This window comes from Melopsittacus undulatus, chromosome 5 (genome assembly GCF_012275295.1).
Source record: "Melopsittacus undulatus isolate bMelUnd1 chromosome 5, bMelUnd1.mat.Z, whole genome shotgun sequence".
NCBI lineage: Eukaryota > Metazoa > Chordata > Aves > Psittaciformes > Psittaculidae > Melopsittacus > Melopsittacus undulatus.
In genome coordinates, this window is record NC_047531.1 from 49,054,725 (window position 1) to 49,081,473 (window position 26,749).

The 26,749-nt window shown below is 37.2% G+C and overlaps 1 protein-coding gene across 1 annotated transcript in view; it reads right to left on the reverse strand.

Moving 5' to 3' along the window:
* Nucleotides 1-26,749, reverse strand: part of POLR3B (RNA polymerase III subunit B) — a 73,874-nt gene that overhangs the window by 24,359 nt on the left and 22,766 nt on the right. Inside the window, exons 13-21 of the mRNA XM_005150424.3 lie at nucleotides 22,274-22,435; nucleotides 19,392-19,592; nucleotides 18,185-18,347; nucleotides 16,392-16,545; nucleotides 14,555-14,629; nucleotides 13,705-13,803; nucleotides 10,119-10,246; nucleotides 2,781-2,990; nucleotides 776-934 (exon numbers count right to left, since the gene is read on the reverse strand). Of these exons, the coding sequence (XP_005150481.1) occupies nucleotides 776-934; nucleotides 2,781-2,990; nucleotides 10,119-10,246; nucleotides 13,705-13,803; nucleotides 14,555-14,629; nucleotides 16,392-16,545; nucleotides 18,185-18,347; nucleotides 19,392-19,592; nucleotides 22,274-22,435 (1,351 nt within the window). The remainder of the gene's footprint in view (nucleotides 1-775; nucleotides 935-2,780; nucleotides 2,991-10,118; nucleotides 10,247-13,704; nucleotides 13,804-14,554; nucleotides 14,630-16,391; nucleotides 16,546-18,184; nucleotides 18,348-19,391; nucleotides 19,593-22,273; nucleotides 22,436-26,749) is intronic.

A 26,749-nucleotide genomic window follows, 5' to 3' on the forward strand; every position in this document is an offset into this window, starting at 1 on the left:
TTTTACCTCCACACTGAGAACAGCATCTTAATACTCCAAGAGATTCTTGCCTTTTTTCCTTTAACTAACTTTGAAAGCTCCATTGTGATGCGTTAAAGAGCAAAAGTGACCCAGTTGTGTTGCTATAATGGAATTAAGTTTAGTGCCTTTTACAGCACCTTTCTTATTAAATCTTGGCAGATCTATTAAACCATTTCCCAATTGAAGGATTATAGTATGGGAGGATTCTCTCTCAAATTTATTTCCACTGGAAACTTATACACTTATCCTCAAAACTAAATGTAGTTGTATTTATTTTCTTTTCTCTCTCCAAACATATTGCTGAAGTGTTAAAAACACAAGGTTTTACTTCCTCAAACAACTGCACTAACTGACAGCTAGGCACGAGGTTTTAACATGTGAAATTGAAGTAATAAGGAATCTATCCTTAAAAAGCAACAAAACATATGAAAGACAACAGTAAAAACCTACAGAATCAAAAGTTTGTCAGTTCAGGAACAGAAGAGGAATACAAGTTGATTCACACTATTAAAGACACACTCTTCTACTTAAAGTTCCTTAAATATAAAGCAGAAAATCCCCCAGTGCCTGGTCCCCTGCTGCTTTTAGAAACTAACATTTTTTAATTTTTCATTACAATACCATCACCTTCAGGAAAAAAATAACAAACTTATTACACCAAGTATAAAACAAGGTGAACAAGAATTATTAACAGAACATTAATTTCTGCCTCAGATTATGAACATGCTATGATCGAACATGTAGTCTGATATACCTGGAGAGCAGATACCATCAGCATCTAAAATTTCATGGCGCCAGATTGGTTTACGGGTAGCTGCATCCAACATCGGACCCATGACTTTATCAAATGTCTGGTTTGTATAGCGCTTCAGTGTACACTTGGCATTCTTATATACAAGACACCTTCCAAAACCTAAAATGCAACACAAACTCATCTGCTTAGGAGTTCAAAGACTCTTTATAACACATTATTAGAATAAACCAAGAATGCTGATCTACCTGCTGAGTGACAGAACATACATTATTTTATTTATTAATCAGATTATTCATTGTCTTGGATTGTATAACATTGTACATGGACACTTAGTAGCTCACAATTTAAAAATCAGATCATGCATGCTACTTTTTTTTAGACACTGGACTACAGTCCAATTCGGAAGTTGTGCTAATCCACTTCTATACCTCTGCACACACACACACACACACACCATTTCTCTTACCTTTGGTGGTTCACAGAGAGACATAACACAGAAGACTGTGAAAGGATGAGAACAGCACCTCTTCCTCTCAGGAGTTCTAAGAAACCTGAACTTTTACTCATGTTTGTGGCTGACACAAGCTAGCCTACCAGGAAAGTACTGGTGGAGCGTTTCATATATAATCACCCTGTTGCTCACTTTTTTCCAATCTGAAAGAATTCTGAGTTATATATATTGTTATCAAATAGGTTTGTTTTGGGTTTTAGATGAGAAAAGTAGCGTCTCTGGAATTTCTCTCCAAGTACAGCAACTACCCACAACACTAAACACTTTCATCACATTTAGAATTACAACAGCCAAGAGAAAGGCTTTCTAATCACATTATTTCATTTGAAATATCACTGCAGCCACATACAGTACATCTATATCTTTAGATTATGTCAAGTAACTCCTGACAAGCACCACAGCTCTCCCTGTAAATGTTACCAGTCTACCAGAAAAGAAAACATTCAGTTTTAAATCATGCCTGTTGTTGTTGTTTTAGAAAAGGAGGCATAAATTAAATGTGGCAGACATTAATGCCAAAGATACATGTCTAGGAATACTATTATTGCTGCCTAGCAACGAGGAGGAAGGGAGTGTAGAGGGAATGAAGTGATAGAAGAATGTGATTTTGGCCACCCGAAACTAAAACCAATTTGATCACACTGTACTATGTCTTCTCTCAAGGGAATTTATTCAGAAAAGAGAGAGAGACAAAGTTTTACAGCAATTTGCCTCCAACCCCCAGAAGCATTAATACAAGGCGCTGAAGAACTGTGGAGAGAGTGAGACAGGCACAAGCATTGGTTTCACTTAGTTACCTTATATTTGGTGCTTACATACTTAAGCTACACAGCACTGCAGAGATTATTAATTTAAGGAGGCAGGTCATTGGTTTATCTCTGAATAAACACTAAATTATTTTGTTTTAGGAAAACACTGTTATTTTCTCTCAGAAAGTAGGCAATACTCCTATTTTTCCCTCAGAGCATAAGCTGACAATGACACAAACTGCCACACATTCCATTCCTTTCCCAAATACATTCAGAAGTCTAATTTCATCTACTGCTTTTTTTACTGGTAAAAATAATGAGACACCCCCTCTGTTAGTAATGAGCAGAGGTTCAGGTAACCATCTATAAAGCAAGCCCAACAGAACAGATTAAATAATAACTCCCATTTTTTGTAAACTAAATATTTATTTAAAAGGGGCTATTTATGGTTTTTTATTTGAGGTCGAAAATTAGCCATTTTTTCTTATAATATCCATAGTCAGAAATTTATTCCCATGCTGGCAACTTCACCACACTATTGCAAGCATTGAGTTACAATCACTATTCGTGCAGAAAACAAACAAATGCATACAAAGCAGTTTTGGAATTTGATTTCTTAATTGGAGATGTACTACTCTTAACTGCAATAAGAGTTATTCTAGGATAACACCAGAAGATAACAAGCTTATGAAAATATGTACTAGAACACATTCTAGAGAACTGGGAAAGAACTGACGGTTCTTACCTCTGTCCAAAGAGGCCTTGTTTAAGACGAGAGCATCTTCAATATCGTAACCACTGTAGCTCATCACAGCAACTGTGGCATTCTGTCCAGCAGGAAGTTTCTCAAAATCTATCAATTCTATTGTTTTTGTTTTTACCATTGGCCTTTGAGGATAGGCTAGAAGGTACATGAGAGTATCTATCCTGTTTCTTTGATTGTATCCAATAGTACCTGTATGTAAACGAAAAACAAAACTGTGTGAACAAAGTGAGTTACCTAGAAATGTTTTGGCTTAAAAAATAACCAAGACATAAATTAAACAGACCCACAAACTGAGGAATTTAATCTAGTAATAGAAATACTTCAGGAAAAAAATATGGAAAACGGTGAAAGACAGAATTAAAACTACTTTATATTATTATATTTAAATAAAGATGTAAGTGGCTTCTTCATTTACACTTCCAGAAAGAATTACTTATATTTTCTTAAACATAGAAAACCTAAGCATGAAGACAAAAAGAGCAACAACAAAAGAAATCAAAGTCAGGTCCTATACGACTGAATGCAAATGAGAATTTTTTAAAAATCATGACACTGACTAAAACTTCAAGCATGAAGTTTTATTCATAGTGTTCTAATAGCCATAGGGTTTTCTCTGGAGAGCTGAACTTGATTCCATAGACCTGATCCAAAATTTCATGAGAATCAATAGACTCTCATTGAGTTCAAGAGGAACTGTGGATCAAACTCTGTGTCTTCCACATCATATTTCCTTCTTTTTCTGGGCAATAATTAGTTCAACAGCAGCCTGTGTTAGAATGTCACGAAGCACAAACAAAGCATAGAGTTAACAGCAGCCAAGACTGGTTTACTTTCTGAAATTAGAGGCGTCATTGCGAGAAAGACTACAGGAGAAGTTCACTCACAATATATTTGTCTTTTTACATGAAATTAAGTTTGAATTTATGGTTCAGAACTCAATCCTTTGTATAGACCTCCCAGCTTGAGACTGAAATTTTTGGCCCTGTCCCATCAAACTGCCAAAGTGTCTTCTGAAATCTGAGGAAAAAATAATTAACACCCAGCAGGGAAACATAAACTGTTGTGTAGCAGAACAAAAGTTAAGGCAATCGTATGTTATTAGAGTTTGCTGTACCAGGACTATGCTATGTCTCTAAGTAATTAAGAAATTATAGTCTGAAAAGTGGAAGTTTTAGAGCTTTAAGTGCTAAATATTCAGCAGTGCCTGTGCTTAGGAGACAAGTCTTTCAAAACTTTTTCATTTTCTCCTGCAATTTCAGAGGCTGGCTGCTTTCACGGAAAGGTGAAAACAGCCAGTGTATAATGAAGACTTCACGTAGCCAGAATATCGTACAACTGAACACAAATCTGCTTACGGGAGGGCAGCTTCATGTTTTAGATGCATATACTTGCAATTTCCAATTTCCTGCATTTAAGCAAAATATCTAGGAAAAACAGGTTTCTAAAACCAGACAGCATCATGAGTATTCCAAAGACCTATCCTGTCCTTGGCACTAAGCTCTCTTTTCTAAACGACATCGGTCTGAGGGCAGGTTTAGATTAGACATTAGGAAGAAATTCTTCCCTGTGAGGGTGCTGAGGCCCTGGCACAGGGTGCCCACAGAAGCTGTAGCTGCCCCATCTCTGGCAGTGTTCAAGGCCAGGTTGGACAGGGCTTGAAGCAACCTGGTCTAGTGGAAGGTGTTCCCTGATTGTGGCAGGCGGATGAAACTGGATGAGCTTTAAGGCAACCCAAATGATTCTATGATTCTGTGATGATTTCAAAGGACAATAATGAGGAGACAGCTCAACAGATACTGTCTGAAAATAAACTGTTATAATTGAGTCTCATACACTTGGACTTGTCTTGGTTCTAGAAAAAATGGATTTGAAGCCACAGGCACAGCATTTTCAAACGGCAAGGAAGATTTGGTACAGTTGATGGGCTTCACTTGTCTCTCACTTTGAGCAGCTGCCTTTCTGCCTTTTATTTTTTTCTTTGAGAATGAAATTAGTCATCTCTGAGCAGTATTTTCTGTGTCCCATAAGAAACAAGCTCACAGGGCCTGGATTCATCAATAATTAATAGCTTCCCAGTCACTCCCCTCAAGGTCTACCATCTGAGAGCCCTATTACTTCTGATATTCTCTTAGCACAAGTATTACCTGCTGTTTTCATTCCACTTTGATAAAAAAAAAAAGAAAACACCTTGGTTTTCCTATTACACAGGTAGGAAAATTCCAAATAAAAAACTTAAGGGTTAGACCATTTTTCCCTCTGCACCTAAGATGAATAATCTGAGTGCTTTCAGGATAGGTTTTCTGCTGTAAAGCTCGTCTTCAAAGTTTCATGGACAGGTGCATATTCCTGTTGTTGAGAGAAATCTTCTCCCAAGAAAGCCATGTCAACTTTCACTTTTTAAATGCTTGCATATGTTTTTCTCCTCTGAGATGCTTATATGCTGTACGTGCTATGGTTCACTGGTTAGGGATACGAAGATGCAACAATGTCTGGAGCACCTGATCATAGCTAAACTTGTCTTATACCTCAGTAAAAATCTGTGGAAATCCCCTATATATCAAGGATTACAGCTGACACTTTTACAATATTTCAGGCAATGCAAATTATTTCTCTCTCAGAGCTCCATGTATTTCAAAGTTGGCATTTTGTAATCAGAAGTTCAGATGAGCCTAACAGAACTATTACTGTTTGTATCAGACCAGGAGCCATAAGCGATTGACATCACTGAGATTTTGAGCCTCAATAATAAACTGTATTTGTCAAGTCTTCAGGAGTTGAATACTGTACCATATCAAATGGAAAACATATACATATGCACAAATGATGGATACCCTAGCAGGAAAGAAGCCAGTTAGAGAATGATTCAAGCGTACAAGTGAAATAAATTAGGCAAAAAGCATGCTGTATGCCAACAACATTTGTCCTAATTACTATGATTTAATGGTTATACAAATAATGCCTTCTCTAGACTGGTCTAACAAACCACAGCTTTAAACCAAAATCTGCTTATTTAAAATTAAGGAGCAGCTCCTGTCTTCTGAGGACTAGAGTGTTGGGATGAGACCTCATTGTGGGTGTTGAAATGGGGGAAGTCACTAGCTTTATTTCTGTTTTCCCTGTGAAAGAACAGAGCCCTTGTCTGATTCAGCCAAACAGCCAAGTGAAAGTAAAGTATAATTAAAGTTCACCATAACAAACCCTGCTCACAATGACCCACGTTTATAATGATCCCAACAGCAAGAACCAATTTTTTTTTCTCATTGGTAATTAGCCCTGTTTAAAGCAAAACACACAAGGTTGACCTGGATACAACAAAGATCATTTTCTTGCTTTTCTCTTTTTTTTTTTTTTTGCTGGGTATATTGTTAATGCATGTGTGCATTCTTCCTTTTTTTTCACCATTTCCTGACTTTTTATTTTTAAGTATCATTTGATCATCCTTTAGTGTGAAGTAATCACTATAAAAATGCTATTGACTGATATTTAGCATAAGTAGGGTATTTTTATTCTGATGCAGAGTTTTGAGAACTCACTGGAACAAACAGCCAGCTAAAACAAACATTTATTCAATTCTCTGGTGTATTACTTAGAGCAACTTTACATAGCACAATCAAAATAAGGATACAGAAAACAATTTACTTAAGATATGAGCCAAAAGGGCTATTATTGCACATGCCAAGAAAAGACCTGCTGTACTACTGTATTTCTCCTGATTTCACCATGGATTTTCTACTATTCTTACATATGACCACAAGTCAGCAGAGAAAGGAATTTCTAAATGCTGCACTAGGCCTTGTAGAGGGGACTCCCAACTCATCTCAGAGAGATTTTCACAGTACACATATTAAGTGATCTGAACGTGCAGCATTTGAAATACTCTTTTCACCGTAGAAAGATTAAGAAGTCAGTTAAAAAGATTATGGGTAAACTGGGGTTAGTAGTCTGGCTCATTTCTGTTCCAGCACTTCTGCATCTGCTACCAGGGACAGAAGAGCCAGCAAAAAGAGACCGTGTCACAGAGCACAAGTGCTGCTCCTCAAAGAACAGTGGCAAAACTGAGCCCTGATCACAAAATACTCAGGTCCAGCTGTGATGACCAGCAACAGCTGGTTTTGCTTTGAAGTTTGTTTCAGTTCTCTGTTAGCTCTCATCCTACTAACAAGCCTTTCATAACTGCCAAAACCCAAAAACCCCCAGCACTCAGCTCCTTGAAGTACATTTGTCTTCTCAACTCAACTTTAACATATTCAGCTGGTTACAGTATAAGGTAAGGCAGTATATAAAGGGCTTTGCTACTTCACAGAAGCAAAGCAGTATGTACATGATACAGTAAGAGGGTTTTTTTGTAATATCAAAGTTGCTTCAACATAAAGCTCTGCAACAAAGCTTGTCCACCTACCACCCTCCCCTAAATTACGTCTACTCTTTCACAGGTTAAAGTAATCTTTAGCATCCAAACCCTCCTCTCCTTACTCAAGACTCACGTAATGACATATGCATTGAAAGTGCAGTGCACAGTTGTGCTGTGAGAGTGTACAGCTTGCTTTGTGTACCCACACTGATGCTCTCACAGATGTACATGTGCGTGTGCAATATGGTGGATTACTGGCAGGAAAATGTGTATGTTTTAATTTCTGACATCAGGCTTTTATACAACACAGTAACAGAGGTACAGTGTGTCAAACTATGTCTTAATGGACTTGAGAAGCTCCGTTTAAAATTATTTCACTAATTGTAGGAGCCTTTGATCCTCTTACACATTATTTTAGCAACACATGGAATACAAACAGCATAGACTCTTGTATGTTAATCTTAAATACTTCTCAGATTTAAGCTACAACTGTTAACTTTGCACTGAAATGTCAACATTCAACTGAGGTCTTTGCAGCTGCTGCTTTATTTGCCACATAATCATAACTTCCCCTCAGTCTTACAGTTTGACCTGCAACATATGGTAAATTACTGTGCCAAAACAGAGGGATTTCTTTCAACTTCATTTCACTGAAACCCAGTTTGTTCAGCCCTATTCCTTCAAGATGACTCATTCTGCCCATGAAAGGGACATTTTTTCAGGACATTTAACGTTATCCTGCAGAAACATTAATATTTTAACACCTAATGCTTTTCAGAGATACTGTATTACAGACCCCATTGCAGACTCTGAGGTCCACTCTCCATTTACTTGTGCTTTCACACCCTTCCCTGGCTTGATGTTACTTAAAAGAGCTAAGTGTCCAAAGCTGCTGGCACAGCTCTGTGACATGGTCAGAGGGGGTCAGTGTTGAGCAGCACAGGGCTCTCTTTTCCAAGCCTGAGCCCCTGGGCTCCCCTCATGCCCCCAGGTTTTGACGGCCAAGGGAGCGGCACAGTGGACTTGGACACGAGACTCTCTAAATGGCAATGCTGGACCAGGAGCTGCTCTGCCATTTCAGTATGGAGAAAGAAAATAAGATAGTTACTGAAAAGTGGGGGTTTGAAGCACTGCATCACATATTCTCCTAAATATAAACAGAACTCCCCCTCCACGTGAAAAGTTTCAGGAATATCCTCTAAGTGTCAACTGATCAATAAATGTGGAGAAAAATATTTTCTGCCTCTATCTATTGTCACTTATGGTGGCTTTTTTCTTTTTTTTAACAGTTATTATAAAAATCCTCAGGTGTTTGCAGATACTTGAGGCAGAGGAAAACACAGCTCAGGTCATGTGCCAACTTTTAAAATGTACTTTTATCTAGCTGCTTATTCTTTGAGTCAGGTGTTTTGTCATAACAAACCGAAACAAAGGCTTTTTTTATTGCTCAAGATATTCAATGGCTTTTGTGTTCCTAGCGTCAGCAGGAACGTCAGAGGATTGTATCCAAGGAGCTAAATGTGCAAGACCTAGGGTCAAAGCAGCTGAATACACCAACCTCAGAAAACACAGACAATGAATTGCAAATGACACTCAAAACAAAACGGGAAAAAAACCTTCACACACAAAACTACAAAAGAACTCCACAGATACTGAATTGGCTTTCTGTACACACTGATCCTGCTTAACTGTGTGTGGTAACTAACCAAACCTTCTGAGACTAATAGTCATAAAATAGAGACTCAGGGGTGGGGGAAAGATAATGGGATGGGGGAGAACTGTAAGGGAAAAGATTGCATTGCTCCTCTTTATTTTTAAATGTAAAGGGAGGACATGCATCTGTTGCTACTTTCTGCTATTTTGAGGCACCAAACATGACAGTTCAGCACAAGGCAGTTGCTTTGCTATTAATTCTGCTAAAGAAGTCTCACAAAAGGTGCAGTGTTTCAGTTTTGAACACACAGCATCCAACAAATGCTTTAGTAAACCTAATAGAAGTGGTAGTTTTTCCATGGCACAGAGTTGTTCTACTGTAGGTCTCGACTTGCAAGCAAGTCATCAATATAACACATAAAACTGGCATGTACAGCACCAGTCTGAATACAGCTGTCTGAACTGATGTACTACTGGTCAGGTTCTTCCTGGGACTCACTCTGGCTTGATCATGGGACATATGACTTGGATGCTTTAATGTTAGTTTAGCTGAGTATTAAAGGAAGGATCAGAACTTGCCTAGTGTCAATCACCCATGATAACAAATGTAAAACCACTGGGTTTTAATGAATAACTATCACATTTGTAGAAACAATTATTAAGTGATGCAATTTTCAGCCATTTTACTGAGAGCTGTTACTTGCCCTCTTCATCCAAACCAGAAAAAGCCCAAAACAGAAACTACAGTTGCAGGAAGTGTTCAAGTAACTAAACATTTTCTTTCACATTTTTGATTACTCTAATGTCAATGTAATTATTTATTTATTAATTTTTAGGACACCTACTCAACTATTCAGGGAAATTCTCATCTTTCCATGCTCTGTCTCTCTTTGTGAGAACACTTTAAACTCTTTTTGTCTGGAAACCCACAGCATATTAGAGCATAAAGAGGAAAAAAACACTCTGTCAATCTTGCAGCTAGGCTGAAAATGTGAAAGCCATGACAATTATTAAGAAAAAACAACAAAAAAAATAGTGCCCCAGTTTCTCCGGTTTTTTATTTAAAGTATTAAGACCTGCAGATATGATTGCTCTTCATTGAGCAAAACTGAATGGTATTTTTGCTTTTCATTTTTCCAGCTTTCATAGGTAAATTCTTTCTTCCTCAAAGCTAAAAAGAAGTGCCGATTTCCTCTTCCCAGCAAAGCTTTCACATGAGCTAGAAAGAAAGAATTTCTGATTTCTTTTGCTACGTAGCTTCAAAAAGTACACAGCACTCAAAAAAGGAGTAAAAAAAAAAAAAAAAGTCTTACCCATTGCTTGTTTCCCCATGGCACACTGGTAAGTGTTTCTTGGGGACTGGTTGTGGTGAGGATATGGAATCAGTCCGGCACAGACACCAAGAAGTGTGAAAGGTTCAATCTCCAAATGCGTTGTATCTCTTAAAAGAAAGAACACCAATTATAGCCATCTTGTGAACAAACATCTTCACTAGAATTTGTTTAATTTAGCAGTATCTCATAATACTTCAGTTAATTCTGTTTAGGAAAATGTAAGTCAGCAGGACCTCAAAATACGGATTCACTATGGGATTTTTTTTTATTTTTTATTTTTTTACAAAAATCTTTATTTTGGCTTTAAGTGTTTCCACATGAGAAGAAATAAAGGAGAAATAAATGAGGGTTTACGAATTTCCACCGTGGAAAAAAAGCCTCCAGGTAATGACAACCTGAGGGAGCTAAGTAAGACAATAAATCATCACTTTATACAGTAAGACCTAAAATGCCTTAAGGAATGTCTTCTCCCATAATGAGAGTCCTTCACATGAAATTACAAATCTCAGAGATCTTAAGAATCCACTGGGGAGGTGGAGGAAGGAAAGGCAAGACAGATTCAGGCACTGGAAAAAACAAAAACGTAGTTTTAGTCTTAAAAGGTCTGTTATGTAGTCAGCTAGAGGGAAAACATCTACATCCAAAACAGATCCAATGCCACAGGTGATAAGGCATAATAAAACACTAATGGAAAAGCTCTGCAAGTACTTTGGAAGTAATTACATTGTTAAAAGGCAGTATCGATAACATGTAAAAACACAGGGATGAGGAGTAAAGACTGAGAAACACCAAAATTTGATCCACTTGGCATGAGCTTCAGAGGAGAAAGTCCATGCTCAACAAAGACAAACCTTAACATGCATTGGGATGCAAGTGGAGAGATTAAGTCTAAGGATGGAGTGTACAATAAAGCTTGGCTGGAGCAGATGTGAATTTAAATCAAGATAAGTAACTAGGAAATAGGGAAATTTGAATTAAAGATAATATTAACTGAATCTATCCAAAGAATATCTTTCACAATATTCTGGAGTTATCACACAGAGCTTGGGTTTAGGCATGCACTGCTTCTGCCACACACCTAACCCACTGCATTATGAAAATCACATATTTAATGTTTGACTTCTCTTATAAGTCTTTTGGAAGACTTTTTAAAATTAGTTAATGACATTAATTTGATTACAAAACTTTAAGACCTGGAAAAGGAAATGACTGGCAAAATCTTTACAACTCTTAACAAGCCAGCAAATCATCACAAGACTGAAGACAAGGACCAGCAGAAACTTACATAAACAATATATGTACTACTAGAAAAAAATGAAGTCTGAAAACTGAAAAATCTGGAAACCCTGAGGAACAAACCTAGTGAAATGATTTATCGTACCCAGAAATCTTTATAAATCACAAATATGCTTAAGCAACCTAAAAATCACCCGCTGGCCACAGGATAGCCACTATTCTTCACTTGATAAAAAGCAGCTGTGTTAATTGAAGCCTGGCTTCAATTAATGAATGGCAGAATCCTAATTGCAGTCAAGTAATTGCAAAATGGTCTCAGGAGCAAGTAGCAAACTTAAAGCACAGACTGCTCCCCATTCTGCAGAACTTCACAGAACTGCTGACACTTCTCAAACAATAAAACAAAAGGCTTAAGACTTACTGACAGTGAAGTCAGTGAATTTGTACAGAAAATACTAGGGCATGGAACTACATATACATTTTCAGATAGGGGATTCAATACAAGTATTTTTCCATTTTTCCTATTTCAGCCAAAGAAGATACAACATCTGCAGGTCCTAGTATCTTATGAAGTATTCCGAAGTGCTAATAAGAGATCTTCAAACTTTACAGAACAGTTTAATTTCTGTAAGTCAAAATGTCACTACCAGAAATGAGCCCAAAAAAGGGACGTAATCTCATGAGTCTGAAAATCAGTTACAAATGTGTGAGGAAGAAACTGAACACATTAAATAGAGTCAAATCCTCCAAAGAAAAAAAAAAACTAATTGGATTGGGAAGGTAAAGAGAGGATACTGTAGCTAAAAGATCCCTACATTACAAAAGCAGGAATGTTAATGGGATACTTCACAATAGTGGACTGCATCAGTCGTATTACCAGAACAAGCTGTACCAACATGGTTGCACCATTAAAATGCAAGATGATCAGCTGGGGGAAGGGAGTACACAAATCAACTACTCAGGATGTAGGGAATATCACTACTAAACACAAGGAGCAACATGCTTATCCAGTGTAAGCTCAAATACTTATGGCACTATTAGCTACAAGCACTGAAGCTAAACTCAAACGAAATTGATGGATAACACAAGAATCTCCCAAAGTTCTCGGCAGTTATTGTAGAATCATTTTCTCACACTAATCTACTGGAAGTTCACTGTCTCCTATTTTTGATTAAACAGCGATTTCATGTGATATGCTCCATTAATATTCCTAGCTGTGCCAGGTGTCCTGTAACTTAAACTTTTCAGCTCTGGTGCTTTGTGGAAGTTATTTGATTTTGGCACAAATGACAGCAACTGTGTGTGCTCTTCTCTGCTCATGTATACAGAAGCCAGCCAAGAGCATGCAAGAGTAATTTCTTAAAGGGATAAAGTCTTCAAAAGCCTGGACAGGAGCAATTCAATATAATTAGCAGATTTAATGCATTTCATCTGACAAAGGTTAATGATAACTGAAGGTCTCATCCAGATGCACTGAAATCAATGATGGCTTTCTGCTGGCTGCCACGAGTGCTTGACTGGGACAAAACATTTAGAAAATGCATTTTCTGCATAAATCTACTGATCAATCATTTCATGGAGATAACTTCTAACATCTTATATTCACTTGACAGGATATTGTCAGAAAAAAAAAATTAAAAAAAAAAAAGGAAAAACGATAGGAAGACTTAACAATTTAAAAGAATCCTTCCTTTAATGTGGGCTCTTTATCACAGTCACAAGACACAGGAAAAAAAAAAAGCTCCAGGTCCTTCATATACATGGAAACCACAACAAATCTAGAAAACTTTCTAAATGAAAATCACACATCAGGAATGGGCTTAGTTCATAGGGTTAAGAATACACAGAATGATACAGACATTTTTATCAGGGTCTATTATGCATCTAAAAGTCAAAATGTAAGATGGTTGCTTAGGGACCCTCTACAGCCATACAGATTTTCCCAAATAACAGTCATGACATGCTAGGATCATGATTTAACACATGGAATCATTTTCCTTGTGGATTCCTATTGTATAAAATTACTTATGATGAGCAGCCCAATAATTAGAACAAAAGAAACAGGATATATCTTTAAGTATTTTGTAGTTTAGATCCCCAAAACCTAAAAGATAAACCCCTTTTTGTAATCACCCCTGGATAAAATTTAGGATGTGTGTAAACAGATTTCTTTCTTTAGCTTTCATCTTGAGTTGTTTCAACCAAGGAAACTGTACTGCAATGGAGCAGTGTGTGTGAAAACAGTAACATTATTAATATGGCTGCATTTCAGAGAGTCACCCTATGAAAACTTTTCCTGTACCAGTGTTTCACCCGAATGCATACTTACTTATTAATTGTATGTTCATATAGTGCAATGTTACAGTCATTTTCTTCGTTCACATCCAAATATTCAACAAGGCCTTCGTGCAAGAAGTCTTCAAAATTCCTACAGTTAAATTAAAAGTTTACACTAGGAGTACCGTCTTTGCTTGTATTTCTGCACAAATACATAGTACGCATATGGGAGGAATGTGATGTGTAGAAGTTACACCAGAAAAATATTTTTACATCAAAAGTTCTACGCATTTTGCATATTTAAAGAAAATGTATTTTTTAAAATTAAGCCCCTTGCCCATTTACTGATTCACACAGTCTGGCTGACCAATGTCATTCATCTGAACAACTAAATAAAATCTTCCTGCATGTACTCATTGGCACTATGAGTGAAAAATGTGAGCAAATTTAAGGGTAATCTAGCAAGTTTTTGTGGTGGCTTGCAAAAATTAGTTAGAGCTAAATTTAACACTTTTGTGTGTGTTATTTTAAACAACCAAACTAAAAATGCGCAAGGAGTTTCAAAACTAATTCTGAATGTGCCTAGTTTAGGGAAATCAAGTTGATATTCCTTCAAAATGTTTGATTTTTTCAATGAGAAGGACTATACTGCCTCAGGCCTTCCACTTGCAAAAAGATGAGCCTGTGAGATGCATTTATTCTGTATAATTACCAATTTCTTAGCAGTAAAAAGACCAACAGACTTAATTCAGACTTTAAATCTCTAATATACCAATTATTAATATATCTAAGAGAGTAAACTTCTCTACATAGCTAACCCCAAAATACTGAAATACTAACTGAAGTATTTCCACACAGTGTTTACTTAGTAAACACAAATATGGTCTACTTGAATTGTGTACCTGTATCCCTGAGCCAGCTCTTCCATGTGCTTGTTTGTAACTGCAGGTTTTTGTTTCTTGACAATTATGTAGGGTCTACAATTAAAAGAAAAAACAAAACAACAGAAGTATTATCTTAACAAATATTTAGGCAGGTAACACATAAATACAGTAGTTATTCAAACTCTGGTTTGATACACAGACACCCTGAACTGACATATTGCCTATGAAGTACCCAAAAAGTATACAAGAAAAGTTAAGATTTCAATTTTGAGGAGGAAGCTTCTTTCCCCCCTCCAAATCTCTAAACTAGTGTTTTATACGTTTTACCTTCACATCTTGTGGTTGGCTTTAAAAGATTTGATTTCCCAATCTACAAATCTAAGAACAGCACTAAGTTCTATGGATACTGCAGGGACTTCATACAACACTGGGTGAACAGTTTGTGCTTAAGTGTCGAAATGCAAGAATGCATTTTGCTGTTACTTACATAATGTAAATTACAGGCATTTACTATGGGTGACCTCAGATAAATCCATAAATTTCAACAACACATGGATCTCTGAAGGCTTCCTTACCACACAAAAACACTGACACAAAGGATGGTATGCAAGAATGAAATGTCAAGGGCTGTTGCTATTTGGACAAGTTTCTCTTATAAAGAGCAGCAAATAGCTACAAGATACTTGTGGAGTCCACTCTGAAGTCTAAATAATAGCTTGAAGACTACTTTCAAATGGTAGCTGAACAATTGCAGGTTGGTGTTGCCACTGAGCAAACTTGATAAACTCCTAGAAAACTATATGATACCACTTGTCTTTGTATTACAAATCAGAAGTTTTGCTGCATCTCCAAACCCGCAGAATGGCTGATACTAGCCCTGACTGGAGAAGTGTTTTCTCTGCCACTGAATATGCTCCTACTCTGTATCTCTTGAGGCATGATTAACTGATAGTTTGTACATGTACTATTTTGGAGCGTCTAGGGTACCCCCAACTTTCAACATACTCTGAAATTCAATTACTGAGTAAGGTGGAATGCCAACTGTAGTTGTGACTGCTGCTTCTTTAAAGTACACACAAAATATGCACACAAGTAGTCAGTGCTAGTGGGCTACTCCTTTTTTGAACTAGTTGCACACTTACCATAATCTGACCAGAGTTTCTATCCTGTGCTATAAATGAACATGATTTTCTATCTCAAAATGTTGTTATGTTCCATTCTTTGTCATTTTTGACACCCAATTCTTTTCTGCTTTCTATGTCTAATAAAGAGCAAACACATCTCAAGACCTTCCTTATTGGTTTACTGAATTTCCTACCTACTTAAGGGTAAGCAATGAACAAAACCAAAGTTGGAAGACATACTTCTTGGTATTATAACAAACAGGTATACACACCTAAGGAAGTTTTGCACCAGAAGTAAAGGCAATGAGTAGCTTCTCATTCTAAAATGTGGTATCACACCCATGGGATACCAGACCAAAGGCTGTTTGTTTCTCACTTCACAGGAAGCTAAAAACTCCTCTGAGGGCATTGGATATTACTAGAACTGCCAATCATAGATTTTAATCCCCTCTCACCCTTTTTAAGAAGATAAAAGAATTTGTTTTGAATTTTGTTTACAGATAAACCGGATTTCTCTGGGCTTTTGTTCTTTTTTTTAAGGTGCTTGACTATCTAGGATGTTTTTCAGACCTGTTTTGAATGAGGGCTATTTACGCAGAAAAAAAGATGGTCAGGTCCTACTGAATTTGCTTATATTGTACCCATGAAACTCTTAGCCCAGTGTATTTACAGTGCATAAGACAATGTTTATAGTAAGCTCACTAGTCAGAGAATTCTGATGAGATGTTTACCTGCACAGTCTCCCTCCATCAGAGGAAATGTAGACACATCTGTCACAAAGATTTGTAGAGATGGAAACAAATTCATTGATATAACCTGCCCGACGCATTATCCGAAACGTGTTGACTAATTTCTGATGATCACGTATGACACCGAGAATGTTACCTGTTCAGAAAGAGAACAAATTCATTGTGCATTTTTTGCATATCCAAACTCTACTCAGAAATTCTGATCACATCTAGCGGGCATAGAAGTACTTCCTAACTCATTTCAAATAACAGGAGTTGTCATAAAATTTCCCTTTTTTGACATGAATTTGTTCTTTTTCTCTCAAGAAACCTAAAAACCTTAAGTATCAGAATTTCACAGGTCATCTATCTATTTGCTTCCAAATAGCTTCAGAAGCCATCTTTCTCCATCTTTCTTCATATGTTTCTGCTCAGGTGCCCATTCAGCAACTGGCATACAAGCAAACAACACTTCTGAAGCCTGTAATTTCACCTGTACTGAAATGAATCCAAGGTTTCGAAGAACAGAGCAAGGAACTGTCCTGCTGCCTTGTCAGAAATTTTGGGAAGACCTGGCATTTTTGATATATGTGATCACTCACAACAGCACCATAATTCCTCCTTCAGGAAAACAGCTCAGCAAGCTACTGTTATTTAAGCAGGGCACTTTAGTGCATAATTAAGTACTCTGATGTACTTAAGTATGATGAACACGATGAGTATCTTACTCTCCTGATGACGAATATTTTATTTTCTTAATGAACAAGAGAGTAAAATTCATTTAGAGTTACCTGACCAAAGTTATCTTAATATGTAAAATAACTGTGGTTTTGTTTTAAACAAAACTTTAAGGGAGGAGATAAAGCATAAGAATGTAAGGAGTTTGTAAGACAATAAAAAGATCTTTATAGCTTAAAGGATTTGTACTGAGGACTTTCTGCCCTCTTGGGTTACAAGCTTAAATCAGAATCAAGTCAGTCATCCACAAGCCTGAAACTTTTTATGGATTAAATCTAGAAACTAGTAGACTGAATAGTAAATTGTTTTGCCACACTTAGCACTTGAACACTTACACGTAGGAACGTAACTACCTTGTTCCATACCACAGATTAAGCTTGTGAAGGAAGAGTCTAATTCTGCTCTGCACTCCCCTTTGGAAAATAAGACAGAAAAAGTGCATGTGGTTTCACTGAACCTTATGTTTAACATACGGCTGCAGAAAAGCAGATCAAAGCAATGAAGTTTGGTCAAGCATTGATTTTATGTTACTGGGAAAAGGCAGGACTGAAGAACAGCTGCTGTTTAATTCAAAGGTAAATGGAGAACTTATTCATGGTGACAGACATTAAATACTGGTCCCTGGAAGTAGATGCTGTTGACAAAGGGTTACTGTAAAAATCGCAGTTGTAGTTTTTAATCTGTCAATATTTTGAAATGTGATATCATGGTACCTGTACGTATAGAAAGCCGTAGAAGGAACACAAGCATGCAGATGAACAGCACATATGTCAAATCATCCCTTTAACAAAAAGCCCTATTTTCCAAGGTCTGAATTTTTTCTAGCCATTCACAAAGCAAGTTGCCCTTTAAAAGGTAGTTTTAAAGAGAGTAGTATTGCTAAACTTTGCAAACAACTGGTGTTTCTTTTCTGTTTTTAAAGGCACTTGCATGAATAAGTATAAAAATACATAAAGATTACAGCAAAATTAAATACTTGCTGTGAATAAAGCTCTGAACTTGTAAATGTAACTCTCTATCAGCCACAGATCAGTCAAGACTGCTCATAAGTTACATACCATTAAGGAAAACAAGGAACACATTTGGATATGAAAGTTCTTCACCACAGAGCAAGTTGACATCTTCAACTCCAAGATTACTAGCTAATTTAATAATCGGGCCATCTTCCATATCTGTTGTAATATGAGTCATAAGGGCAAGGTTTTTAACCAAACCACAAGCCTAAAATGAAGAAAAAAAACAAACCCAAAACCAAAACCATTTTACTCCAATACTACTAATAGTGGTAACAGTATTACTACAACTCACTGTGCTTACGAACAATAAAAAAGTCTAAGTATAAAGTGAAACAAATGAACCAAATTAACTACACTGAAAATTAGGAGGGAAGAAAGGAAGATTTTTCTCTATTACACTGAAATGTAATGTTTTAGCATTTACAAACTAATAAAACATATAGGCGATGAAGTTGTAGTTCTTAAGTTATCCAACCTTCTATAACCCTGTATTTCTCCCTTTAAAGCAACAGCTACTTAAAAACATAGTGGAAATACAAAATCAGTCTATTTATCAATTTGCCAAACATCCAGTATGTTCTAACACAATTTTCAACATTTTAAAATGAAAGATATAGAAAATACATCCAAGTACCTTATACAGTGTAATTTCATTTCAGCTGCTTAATGAGACTAGCTCATATTAACTACATATTTATGCCAGAAAGTTCAAAGTTCCCCCAGTACTTTCCATCCAGGGGAAAAGAAAGAAGACTGCCACTATCAAACATTTGGTTGAAAGAGCTGGGTGATGTCTTTAAAGTAAAACATATGACAGTGTTCTCCTTCAAACTGTAGGGTAAAGCTGTTTCTGTGGTAATAAATGTTTCTAGAAAAACTGCAGGTTGACAATGCAATTTCAGAGCAGAACTTTTATTACAGAACAATAGGGTAAGAGTTTAGGACTCCTCTCTGCTCTGATCGAAAGAGCAAAACTTGGAGGCCACATGTCATTCCCACGCAACTGAATGATTTCTGAACAGTTTCCAGACAGTCCTCTCACGTAGGAGTAAAAAGGCAATAGTAGGGAGGACCAGGATATAAATAGATAGGACGTGAGAAAACACAGAAGTTATCAAGCTGATGATAATTATCTCTCCAGAAACCTCCTTACCATAATTCTTCCTCTGATGGAGGCTCACCTGCTTCAAAATAAACAGTGTCTCCATTCCTCAAGACAAGAAATAAAAGCAAAATAGAAGCTCCTCACCTCTCCTTCAGGAGTGTCAGATGGGCAGAGCATCCCCCATTGAGATGGCTGGAGTGAACGAGGACCACTTACTTTCCTCGTCTTTTCAAACTGAGAAGAGATTCTAGTCATCATTCCCAGGGCAGATATGTAAGACAAGCGGGACAATACTTGAGTCACGCCTTGGCGGTCCATTTTGAATCTCTTGAGAGACCAGTTTCCCTATAGGATAAAGTGACTGTTTCAGAAAAGTTATTGCAGTTTATCCCTGTCTTGACAATATATGTCTTTTTTCAGAACCTAGACAGAATGATATGAGCAGCTTTACACAGCAAATGATGCTCATTTACATAAAACAATTTTTTAATTACCTATCTACATATAAGCTACTAATTCTCACATACTTGTACTAAGTATTTTTAAAAGTTTAAACAGAACACTGCTCTGTCAGATAAGAGGACACTTTTGCTATTCAATCACACCAGGATTCTTCATCATGTGTCCCTCACAGGTAAATGAATACTCAAATTTAGCTAAATTAATTTATTTTCTGTTCTACCTTTATAGATTTTTTTTTGGGTGGTTCTCTTTTTAAAAGATACTTTGAGTGAAACACACTTGTACAATAGATCCCACAAAATTTCAGTTGTGCCTTTTTTGTGATTTTTTACTTTTTGTAGGAAACACACGCATTCATGCTTGGAGAAGTCTGACATCAAACCCATCTGTACACTCTTTTAGTCTTTTAGAATCCAGAAGAAAATGACTCACTGATGCGTCTTCTCATAGAAGAAGAGTGGGGCGCATTCGGTTTATCCGACTTCTCTGGTAGGGATGGTCACAGATTTCATGTTTGAGGATTGTCACATGCAGTATCACTTGTGGGTTTAATTAGGATGACAGAGGAGTTCAGCATATGTTGTAGGACACAGTTATGTCTCCATGCCAAGCAGATTTAATAATCTCTACTGTAAGATCTTGAAACTTGGTGTTACAAGTTTTGATGTTCTGACATCTACTCCATATACAGCTCCAACACCTGAGTCAGTAGACAGAGCAAGTTTCTGTCCCAACTACTATTCACCCCAGCCACCACATCACTGCTCAGTCCAAATGCAATGAAGATCTCAAAAGTAACACTTTCCCAAGGACTGCCTTCTGCTAATTTGTTGTGAGACCATCCCCAGTGGAGAATTTCCTACTGAAAATTCCAGTGAACTGAAAGTTGCTCTCTCAGTGGCATTAGATATGCAGATGCTAAAATTAGGCCTGAGGCGTTACTGCCTTACCTACCCTCTTCTGTTATTTTCCATGGTAAAAAGAAGACATACAGCAAATATCACTGAACACCACCATACAGTTGATACAGTAGTGCTATGAATTCTTTTGCATGCTTCTGGTGTAATTACGAATTTACTGAGTTATTTTATGCTCTTTGAGACTATCATTGAAGCATTCTGGAGAGACTGGAGATTGTTATTTCCAAGAATGATTTTTATGGTATTTGCTTAATCTCTTGAATAGTATGCACTGGCCATTGTTCCTGAGAAATTATTTTCAATGCTTAAGAGCAGATGGTATTTAACTGCTTATGTGGCAGTAAAAAACAAAAATCCAAAGATAGCGGAAGAAGGAAGACTTTACAATATGTACTGAATAGTTTGCAGATTTATCTCTGTCAGTCCAAATGGAAAAACTGGCACCAGCTAGTAGAAAGCACTAGCATTTAGAGAAACAGATCTGTGAATTGTTTCGGTTACGTGCGCTGTAGAGATTTAACTACATTTGGGGCACTCATAAAATTAAACAGTGATAAGCTTTAACACTGGGATTTGTAAGTAACAGACTGTTGGTGGTTTTGGATGCAATTTGTATAGCTAATTTTGTTTACAAGAACTGAAGAAAAAACTCATGTTTCATGCTAAGCAGAGAAGCCCTCTCAAGAGTTCCAAAGATTAAAAATTAAGTTGCTCAATTTTTACCAGCCATTAAAATACTCAGACTAATCTAATTTCTTAAAAAATCATGGATTTCAAAGTCACAAGCTAAGAGCTAGATTTCAGGAACCATCTCACAAATCGCTCTTGCAGATGTGTGAGGTAAGAAACAAAGCTAGTAACTGTATTTTTATTCTTGCCCACTGGCACAAACGAAAATATCCATTGTGGTAGAGGCAGACACAGGCTAAGATTTAATTAAGACAAATATTTAAAGGTTTAAGTATGGGGGTTTTTTTTGCATGGAGCAGTTTTCCCTGTTAAATACTTCAGTGTCATTAGCAGAGAAGTACTTACTTCTACGCTGCAAGTTTGCTCATGATAGCAATTTCGTATGAACAAAAAGGCACCACCCTCAAAGAGCTCAAAATTCAGGTTGGTTTTGGGTTTTTTGCCTACATCTCCACCCCAGTTATCTTCTGTTCATTATGTTTTCCTGCTGTTTTTCAACCACCTTTTGGACAGATCATGTAATGTGACCCTACCTAAACCCAGGTAATAAAAAAATACCATGAACCACATAGTCAAGTAGAACCTAGAAGGCAGCAAGCTGGATAAATACCAACATGATCACTATCTGAAATCTGCTCATTTCTACCATTCCTTCACAAACACTAAAACATCACTTTGAAATAAATGGTGGAATAAGAAGTGGTTTGATGATTAATGATTCTTCAGTGAATTCCAAAGGCCCTGCCCATGATGGAGGTTTGCAATTTTAATCTGTAAAGAATGTTAAAATAGAATTGCTTTTGTGGTCAAAGATAGCAGTTATCACAACAAAAGTTATACCTTTCCACAGAATCATAGAACAGTTTGTGTTGGAAGGAACCTTAAAAATCATCTAGCTGTACAAGGTTTCTAAGGTGGAAAAACTTTACATACTAGAATGAAAACAATACTTACTGTGGAGATGGCATTGACCATGCCATTGGTGATCTGGTCTTGACGCATATGCTTCACGACATCAAACTGAGCTGCACGTTGCTTGGGGATTACCTGGTCAGCAATCTTTTTCAGTTCAGAGTTGAATTTTTTGAACAAATCTTCAAATAGGAGAGAAAGAAGCTGGAAATAAAATTAAGGCAAAAATTATACTTCTCCAGGTCTTGGAAATAGGGGGAGGGTGGGGATGACATAAATATGTTTAGTATTTCTACCTTTATACCTCTTGTCAGTTAAAAATATCCTCTCTTCTTCTCAAATGATGTTTTTCTCACAAGACTTTTAATTTGTTAAATTAAACTGCAATATCAAAGAAATTATAATAGAAAGCAAATCAAGTAGAAGAATGGCCTAAGCCTACTCAGTCATCTCTTTCTGGCTTGCTTTAATTCTTCCTTCACAATATCTTAGCCTACCCATCCATATGCTATCAATGTACTATTTTTCCTAAACTATCACATTCTAATCCATCTGATCTATTTGTCACAAACTTTTAAAGATTTAATATCCTAAATGTACAACCCTGAATTATGCACAAGATCTGAAGACCAGCTTCTATTCTAATACTGGATGGAATAACTGCAGTAAAGAAGTAAGTGAAAAGTCACTTTGAGATTTTCTATCATTAAAACTGAAAAAAGGCAGCTTAAAGTGCCCATTCCTAGGAACTATTTAAAATGGACGATACAGACACCGAAGCACCTGTTAATGGGGCCTTAGGGCAAGAAAGCACCACAGAGTCTGGAAGCAGTGCACAGTTTGCAAGAGCAGACTGAAACACAAGAAGTGCACAGTTACCATTCTTTCTGAACAAGCAGAACTAAGAGAAGCATTTTTAGGGGCCCAGAAGCAATCTCTGCTCTTGACAGCTGGCAAGACATATCTCAGGGTATGGAGGCAGCTTCCCCACTCAGATACACTTTTACCCTACTACTTTCTGCCCATCACTATCTACGCAAAACCAGTTACAGCCACAGAGTCCACCTGATTCAATTTCCTTTTCTAGAAGTGCTACTATCACTGCTTTGTGAGTGAAGTCTACAGTTTAAGCAAAGAAGCTATGTAACACAGCAGAACTGAACTAAAAACCAAAAAACCAAACAGCAATACAACCTTTCAAAAGTGCTGCAACTTAACCCGATTATTTCCTGTAGATGTATACTAATCACTTCTAGTCCTTAAAATAAATAAAAGAAAAGGCTACCGAAGTTTGTGATCTGACTTTATTTTTTCTCTCCAATATGCCTTGCTTCCGTAGTTTTTTCAACCTCTCCTTGCAGACACTAGCAGCTTCTCAAAACACTTAAATCTGCATTACATGCCACATTTTAAGTGTTCACAATGATTAGCTTTGCAAGCAAACAATGTACATTCTAAAGCCTGTCTCTCCCATCCTGGGACTCTATTTTACAGCAGCTCCTAAGTGTCAGAAGAACTACAAAGGCAGCAACTACCAATGCCAGAAATGATAATTCCCAGTATACAAAGCATTGTAGGGCTGAACAAACTAGGTATTCAGCCACCACAAGCTAAGACATTCTGGAGTCAGTGGTACCGTTTAATTTTGTATGTGCCGAATTAAACTGAATTTTAACTGTCTTCATCAGAAATAATCCAAACCTTTCCTCACCTTCTGGAAATAAGAAAGCAAATTACTCATTTCTTTGTCACTGGGATAGGCCACTAGCTTTCATTTGCTCTCGTCTGCCTACATGCCTCAGGTAGGCTGACCAAAGCATTTGGCAAATGACACTGTAAAGCAGCCAACTAACTAAATTATAAGCTACTCTTTCCACTGGCATCACAAATGCATTTAAGAATAAAAATATAACAAATAAAATCAGGAAACTCAAGGCAGATATGTGATTTGCAATAAAATGCTCCCAATGGCATTCATGGAAAGCAAGACTGGATTATCTTTAACTGTCTACTCTACAAGATATAAGGAACATATAAGGAAGACATAAGAAGGAGGTTATCCTGCCCCTCTACTCTGCTCTTGTGAGACCTCACTTGGAGTATTGTGTGCAGTTCTGGTGCCTTCAACATAAAAAGGACATGGAACTGTTGGAACAAGTCCAGAGGAGGCCACGAGGATGATCAGGGGACTGCAGCACATCCCATATGAAGACAGGGTGAGAAAGTTGGGGCTGTTCAGCCTGGAGAAGAGAAGGCTGCGTGGAGACCTCATAGCAGCCTTCCAGTATGTGAAGGGGGCCTAACAGGGATGCTGGTGAGCGACTATTCATTAGGGACTGTAGTAACATGACAAGAGGTAACAGGTTAAAACTTAAACAGGGGAAGTTTAGATTGGATAAAAGGAGGAAGTTCTTTACTGTTAGGGTGGTGAGACACTGAAATGGGTTGCCCAGGGAAGTTGTGAATGCTCCATCCCTGGCAGTGTTCAAGGCCAGGCTGGACAGAGCCTTGGGTGACATGGTTTAGTGTGAGGTGTCCTGCCCACAGCAGGGGGGATGGAACTGGATGGTCTTAAGATCTTTTCCAACCCTAACTATTCTATAGTTCTATGACTCCATAACACGTAGTGTTCAGCCACTAAATTGTAAAACCAGCGGTAATACACACTAGTGGCAAACCTTTGGCAAAAATGGAACCCTGTTTCCATTCTGGACAGAGAGGTTTTGCTGAAAACTGGTCTAGTGGCCTTTTTAAGACCTGGCTTTAGCATGAGAGGAAGGTATTGTACATCTTTCTCTTCCTGATACTTTTAGTACCATTAACAGGTACAAGGGAATACCCTTTCACCATTGTCAACAGAAATCCAATCACCTTCAACTCACCTGCGATGCCACAGTTCATTTAAGTCATATTTTCATCAGAAATAAAAACATCCTTTATGAAGCATCATATTAGGAAGGAGAACACACCAGAATCTCCAAAAACTAGATTTTGAGGGAATTCTTGCAAAAGCAGGGAAAAAGAAAAAGGAAGGGATGTGCACAGTTTTAAGATGTCTTGTCAAATAACAACTGGACTCTTTTGAACTCAATCATGGCATACATTTGATCTCAACAGGTTTGAGCAGGACTTAAAGATTTAACAAACCATTCAATAGGACATCTAAAAAATACACTTTAGAAAATTTCTCATATCTGATTCCTTGATCATAAAATTGCAAAAATCCCCAAATTCCACATGCCATAGGGATTATAAAGCCACAGCATCCTTCCTCTTCTCTGAGCTAATAAAGTTACATTCCAAGTACATAAACTTGCTACTATCTGCCAGTCTGAAAGGCGTCAGTTTGCTACTTTCACTCCCAGACTCACGGTCTCTAAGAGCTCTATCTGACAAAGCTGAATCTCACAATAACTGCATTATTTAGGTCAAGAGCAAGAGATTAAAGAAAAAGGATGGAATGCCAGTGATAATATTCAATGGATTTCATAGTTAGTCCAGGGTGTTCCAGCGTGCTTCAGACAGGAGCACTAAAGAGTAAATTATATTTCAGAAAAAAAAATACTGACAGCTCATCAATTGATTTTCATTGAAAATGCTAAGAAAAATTAATAAAGAAGTTAAGCTGCTGAAATACAGTTTCACCAATTAGCTTAATGTCAGAGAATTCTAATTAGGCGCCTTGAGATTGCTATTTAGCGTTTAAGCCTTTAGAGTGCCAAATTCTCCTTTTCACACAAACTGGTTGCAAAATTAAAGACATTAGGCAGCCTTAATTATATTATCAGAACAGCTGGGATTAGGCAATCTCTGAAGTCAAGGCGGTATTCTTTTGTCACAGGGTAGAAATCCCTTGCTTTCCAGGGTGCCGGATTTTGGTGCTGTTCCATATCTCACCCATACAAAGCAAGCTGCATTAGAAACAAAAAAAAAAAACAAAAACCCGAGGACAAAGAACAGAGTAATGCTTAGCAAATAATGAACACATTAAGGAAAGAGAAAAGGTAGGTGAAAAGATTAAGCCTGAATTCGGTAGGTTTTGCTAACACCTCAGCTGGCACCTGGCCTACCGAGCCTCTAGTGGCAGAAAGACTAAGAGAAAGCTCTGTAAACCAGCTTGGCTAGTGGATACAACTCTGTTATCTAAAGCTAAAGCACATTTCCTACTCTCTTGTCCCATGGGGTGTGAAATTAGCAGCTATTGTTTTCACACATTTTTATGAACACAATGCCTTTTATGTCTTTACATTGTTCAGACCACTATGTTTTTCTCCTCACATGGGAATCTTTTTTCTGTCTTTATTCAAATTTTAAATCAACAGGATTTTTATTCCAGAAACATGCTGGCATTAAAAAAAAAACCCTCAAAGCAGAACACCACCCCCTCCCCCCCCAAAAAAAAATAAATACCCTGCACCAACCATTTTATCCATGCAACCTTAGTTAAACACACACATTTAGAAACCAGCAAAAAATCTCTACACTTTATAGTCTGTAATCCAATCAAATTAATATTAC